Raw genomic sequence first — 6,255 nt, forward strand, 5'->3', positions numbered from 1 at the left:
ACACACACACATGCACATATACTCACATACATGCACACACACACTCTCAAGCACATGCACACATGCACACACGTTCTCATACATACATGCACACATGTACAGGCACGCACACATGCATATATGCTCACATACATGCACACACATGCACACACGTTCTCATGCACACATGTACACGCATGCACACACACACACATGCACAAACACAATACTCTCTTGCATATGCACACACAGGTACACACTCATGCACACATGCATGCTGTCACGCACACGCACGCACACATGCTCTCATGCACATGCACACATTTACCGATGCACACATGCATGCACACGCATGTACACATGCACACACACTGCTGGGACTGGGGGCTGCTATTTCTGAGGGCTCCTGCAGGGGCTCCTGGTCCCCTTTCTGTTCCATAAACACTCACTGAAATGCAGAAGCTGGACCCCAGCCAAGGGAAGTGAAACTTTCCAGCATCCCTACTGCTGTCCTCCCCGAAGCTGGGGGCCCAGCACCTCGTGGCAGGAAGCACCCCGGCCCCCAGCAGCCCCCAAAGTAGCTAGGTCTGCTAAGCAGGCCCTTCCTTCCTGAGAGGCACCACACCGAGTCAGCAGGATCCCAGCCTCTGTGGGGGCTGGGGGGCCTTCCAACAAAGACCATGGCCTGGGACTCGTGAAGCAGCTTGGGGGTCCCTGAGACCCCTACCCCAAGCAAGGAGGGACCAGACCCAGGCCGACAGGCTCCTCTGCTGACTCCCTCTCCCATCACCTGCCAAAGACTCAGTCGAGTCACCCAACCCCTAGAGCTTCAGTCCACACCTGCAAAATGGAGCCAGTGACAGCTGCCCCCAGGGCTGGGTCGGATACAGGAGTCCATGGCATGGCATGGCCCCCTAATGGCAGTCTCTGCCCTCCCTTTGCTGAGGCTCCGGGTGCCAGGAGGAGTGGTCCCTGGAGCGGGCTCATAGGGAGCCCCGGCCCGCTGGGGGCTCAGCCTCACACTCCATCCACTCCTCTCAACACCCTGTCAAGGTCCCAGCTGCCCTGATGGGAGCCAGGATGACAAATCCCCTGTCCCCACAATCCGTATGCTCTGAGCTCACGGAGCCCTGGGTATGGAGGGCAGGAGAGCCCAGGCCACACAGAGTTGAGTGTGATCTGGGACAGCTTCCAAGAGGGTGTAACTTAAGAGGGTCCTGGCCACCCAGAGCCCCCCAGGCTGATGGGCCTGGCATCTGGAGCAGGGCTGGACTGGCCTGGGAAGACAGTGTGGTGGTAAAGAAGGCCTGGGATCGGATGCCTGGGGGAGGCTCCAGCTCGGGGTCCCAGCACCTGGCATCCAGCAGGCCCTGGCAAAGCGGCTTGCCTCACTCCCCAGTGACTTCTGAACTGGCCTCAGCTCCTCCCAGCAGATAGCTGAGCCTGGTGGGAGGGAGGGGCCCCAGGGCTGAGTGCAGGGGACCTCACCTTCATCCTTCCCCACTTTGCTCTTGAGAGGCATCAGGAGGGGATGGAGCCAGATTGGACGCCCTGAGTGCCACCTGCAGCCCGCCTCTAGGGCTCTGTGTGCCCATGGGCAGTCTACCTCTACCACCTCTAGGGCTCTGTGTGCCTGCAGACGTCTGTCTGAACCTCAGTTTTCACATCTATAAAAGGAGCCTGAGGGTCGTTTCCAAAACAGAGCAAACCGAGTCATCTGAGTTACACTGCCCTTGAAAATGACTGAAATCTCAGATCAAACATTTTGAAATTTTGCTTAAAGCAACAAAGAGCTGTAAAACTGGGGCTCCCCGTGGCACCTTTGGGTAAGGGCGACTCAGGAGTAACCACAGGCCTCTGGGGCTGCAAGGACAGAGGCATGCTGCCGAGGTGGCGAAGGAAGAGCAGCTGGTCATCTTGGTGGCCATCAAGGTGACACCTCTACAGTAACTTTCAATAGCCTGCTCTGGTGGTGACCAAACCCAAGTCACCACCCCACTGCGGGTGTACCTCTTAGTGGTGTTAAGGAAGGTGGCCCCTCTGGGGACCAGCAGAAGGACAAAGGGCAGGGGCAGGAACTTGCCCGCAGGACCTGGACTCAACGGACCGTGGCAGCACAAGTAACAGAGTGGGGAGGGCAGGGCAGGGGCAGTGGAACAGACCCCAGCACTCTGACCTTTGGCTGCGTGAACCTCAGCCCGTCCCACCCGCCAGCTGCTCTCTGCTAACTTGCCACAAAACTTCCCGTCTGTGGATCTCCAGGCCCATAAATACCAGCCTGTCTGCGAGTTACACGCCAGTCCTGGTGGCCCGGGAAGCCCAGATTCGCATCAGCAGGCAAGTACCCCCTGCCCTGAGACCCCTGCACCAGCTTGGAGGAGCAAACAGGAGGGGCAGGAAGGCGAAGTTGTTGCCTAGAACCCAGACACTCCACAGCTAACTCCGGTGACGCTTTCCACTCCCCACGCTGTGCCTCAGTTTCCCTGTCTATAAAAAGGAGCACAGTCCTCTTTCCATAGCGAGTGTGCCTTGGGGAACCCATCTTCCCGAACAGTTGGGCCTTTCTTCTCAATTTAGGAAAAATAAACTTCTTTTCTCCAAAGGAGCAGGAAAATTGTCTCCTCAGAGAAAGAGCCCCTGGGGGTGCAGGGGGGACACAGCTGAGACACTCCCAGACAGTCACACCTCTTGACAGGCGGCTGCCCTGAGGGGCCTCCCACCGCCATCCCCGCTCGGGGCCGGGGTCTCCTAAGTACGCCCACCCCCGGGTGCTGCACCCCACACCAGCATGAGCTCACTGCCTGTGCCCCGGGAGCCCCTGCGTCTGTGGCTGTGACCGGGGGCACGCATGGCAACGAGATGTCAGGTGTCTACCTGGCCCGGCACTGGCTGCAAGCCCCGGCGGAGCTAGAGACTCAGCTTCTCCACTGTGCCTGTGCTGGCCAACCCGGCAGCCACAGCCGCCTGCCGCCGCTACGTGGACCATGACCTCAACCGCACCTTCACCAGCAGCTTCCTCAAGTGAGTGCTCTTGCTTCCAGGTTGGCCCAGGCAGTCAGGCACCAAGTCCCCACCACAAACCTTCCCTCCAGTCACTAGCAGGGCCCTCCCTGTCTTCACTCCTGCTTCCCCTCTGCCTGTGTGACCCATTCCACCACGGGGACAAACTGAACATTTGGAGAAACCCAGATTGATGCTACCTCCTCCAGGAAGCCCTTCCTGACTGCAGGTTGGGTCAGGACCTCTTCTGGGGATCCCAGACCCGGTGCTTCCCTCAGATTAGCCTCACAGGCCATGTTTACTTGTGTGCCCTGACCACTGTTCATGCCTTCTTCCAATGAATAGTCACTGAGTCCTATCTCCAGGCCAGACTCTGGCCAGCTCAGGTGAGAGAATGGGGAATAGGGCCAAGGTGTTGGCTTCAAGCTTAATGGGGAGACAGAGAAAGAACCGGGCAACCATAACCCAGGAGGCTAAAGGCAGGGCCAGGGGCTACACAAAGCAGCTAACCTGGCTGAGAGCAGTCAGGAAAGGCTTCCTGGAGGCAATGGTCTATCAGCCAAGCCCCAAAGGCTGAGTAAAAGCTAGCCAGGGGAAGAGGGGTGAGAGGGAGTTTCCAGTGGAGAGCCAAGCATAGCACAGGCCTAGGGGTGCGACCAGCATGGTTCTCAGGCTGTGTGGTTGCAGTGAGGGCATGAGAGGCAGGCAAGTGGGCAGGCAGGCAGGAGGGCGGGCCAGGCTGAGGGTTTGGATTTTACCGGGAAGTGCAGAGCCAAGAGGGCCATGGGCAGGAGCGGACACAGCCACAGTGGCGGAAGAGAAAGCCCTCGCGCTGCTCAGAGTAGCTCCCCCTTAAACCACTGAAGACTGACTGAGACTGTGGGGGTCACTGTCACCCATTCCCATCTCCACAGTTCCAGGCCCACCCCGGACGACCCATACGAGGTGACGAGAGCCCGAGAGCTGAAGCAGCTGCTGGGGCCCAAGGCCTCAGGCCAGGCCTTTGACTCTGTCCTTGGCCTGCACAACACCACGGCCGACATGGGCACCGGCTTAATCGCTAAGTCCTCCCACGAAGTCTTTGCCATGCACCTGTGTCACCACCTGCAGGTGGCCCCAGCCCCCAGAACACAGCCTCCCAGAGGGGAGAGGGAGGGCAGGGCGGGACAATGCCGGAACCTCCTTTGCTTGGCCCCGCTTCCCCGGGCCGAGTTTCCCAGGGCTTCAGCCCCTGGGGTCTGCCACCCGCCAGCACTCCAGGCCCCCGGTACCCCCTCTCCCACCCTGCCAGAGGGCAGAGGGAGACCTGGCCAAGGAGGGTGGTGCCCTGTGTTTCCTCCATGCAACACGCTCCCACCTCAGTTTCCCCTCCCAAGTAGGCCTGGGCCCCTAACCTGCCTCTCTCGCCCCCAGCTGCAGTACCCTGAGCTGTCCTGCCAGGTCTTCCTGTACCAGCAGTCTGGGGAGGAAAGCTACAACCTGGACTCCGTGGCCAAAAATGGATTGGGTGGGCCGCAACCTTCTGAGAAGTGGGCGTGGCCAGGAGGGTTGGAGGGGCGGGGCCAGGCACCAAGGGGCGGGGCCTCATCAAGGAGTATATGGGTCCCGCGCCTGCCTAACCCCTTGCTTCCTGGTCCCCAGCTCTGGAGCTGGGCCCCCAGCCACAGGGTGTGCTGCGGGCTGACATTTTCTCAAGGATGAGGACCCTGGTGGCCACAGTTCTGGACTTCATCGAACTCTTCAACCAGGGTGAGACCCCAGGGGACATTCGGGAAACAGGTCTGGGGAAGAGCAGGCCTGGCTGAGGGGTTGGGGAGCCAGGCTCACAGGCAGGCTGGGATCTAGCCCTGAGGTTCCCCCACAGCCCACTCTGTCCCCTAGCCTGGAGGGAGAGATGGGCTCACAAGCCCAGCCTCCCACACAGGTACAGCCTTTCCCGCCTTTGAGATGGAAGCCTATAGACCCGTGGGCGTCGTGGACTTCCCTCGCACCGATGCCGGGAACCTGGCAGGCACTGTGCATCCTCAGCTGCAGGTGGGTATGTGTGTGTGGTGGGGGGTGATTGCTGGGGCCACAACCTTGGGGAGGAGGGTTGTCAAGGAAAACTGAGCCCCAGAGAGTGCAGCCAAGCCTCCCATGAGCTCACCAGCATCCCGGGTTGAGGAGCAGGATGGGAGGCTGGGCTCCATCGTCCCACTTCTCCTGGCCCTGCTGCCTTCCCTGGAACCCCACACTCAGGCCTAGCACAAGGGGCCACAGTGATCCCCATAGCTCCTGTGGAGGGCATGATGGAGACAACCTTACCCCGGCCATAAAAGGCAGAGGGAGGGGACATGGAGCAGGCATGACTCAATTCACCTGCTTGGAGGTGCAAATACAAAACTCTCTTCTGATTTTCAGTTGAGAGCATCCCCATGCCTTTTGGCAGGTTGTCCAAGTCTCTCTCTCTGCAGGCCTTCCCTTCCGGAATGTTCCAGGATTGGGCAATCCTGCTTCCACACCTTTCTCTTGGGTGCCTGGGAAGAACCCACTGGCTGCTGCTCTGCTTGCTGCCACACGGGTCATTTTTGAATAGGGTCTGGTGCAGTTTTGTGGCCTTTTGTGCCCTGAAGTTTCATTTTGAGGAGTTACCTTCTTACAAATGGAGGCAGCCCCGTCCTGTCCATATTTAGGGCTAGACAGTCTTAATCCAGCTGTGCCCAGCTACCTTGCAGATGTTAAGTAGCAACGGTCAATTTGGGTGGCTCCTCCTACAATTCTAAAATTTATTTTATTTTTTATTTTTTATTATTATTTTTTGAGACAGAATCCTGCTTCATCGCCCAGGCTGGAGTACAGTAGTGCAATCTTAACTCACTGTGACCTCTGCCTCCCGGGTTCAAGCAGTTCTCCTGCCTTAGCCTCCTGAGTACCTGGGATTACAGGCACTTGCCACCACACCCAGCTAATTTTTGTATTTTTAGTACAGACAGGGTTTCACCATGTTGGCCAGTCTGGTCTCGAACTCCCGACCTCAAGTGATCTGCCCGTCTCGGCCTCCCAAAGTGCTGAGATTACAGGCATGAGCCACTGTGCCCAGCCTTAAAATTTATTTATTTATTTATTTGAGACAGAGTCTCGCTCTGTTGCCCAGGCTGGAGTGCAGTTGCATAATATTGGCTCACCATAACCTCCACCTCCCAAGTTCAAGCGATTCTCCTGCCTCAGCCTCCCGAGTAGCTAGGATTACAGGCGCCCACCACCACACCTAGCTAATTTTTGTATTTTTAGTAGAGA

At 58.1% G+C, this 6,255-nt stretch overlaps 1 protein-coding gene across 1 annotated transcript in view; it reads left to right on the forward strand.

Moving 5' to 3' along the window:
• The first annotated feature begins 2,251 nt into the window (after window positions 1-2,251).
• Window positions 2,252-6,255, forward strand: part of ACY3 (aminoacylase 3) — a 5,138-nt gene continuing 1,134 nt past the window's right edge. Inside the window, 7 exon segments of the mRNA XM_011942338.1 lie at window positions 2,252-2,801; window positions 2,804-2,888; window positions 2,890-3,000; window positions 3,894-4,089; window positions 4,393-4,486; window positions 4,621-4,728; window positions 4,904-5,013. Coding sequence (XP_011797728.1) covers window positions 2,768-2,801; window positions 2,804-2,888; window positions 2,890-3,000; window positions 3,894-4,089; window positions 4,393-4,486; window positions 4,621-4,728; window positions 4,904-5,013 — 738 coding nt within the window. The 5' untranslated portion in view covers window positions 2,252-2,767.

Source organism: Colobus angolensis, unplaced genomic scaffold, assembly GCF_000951035.1.
Source record: "Colobus angolensis palliatus isolate OR3802 unplaced genomic scaffold, Cang.pa_1.0 Scaffold21, whole genome shotgun sequence".
Taxonomy (NCBI): Eukaryota; Metazoa; Chordata; class Mammalia; order Primates; family Cercopithecidae; genus Colobus; species Colobus angolensis.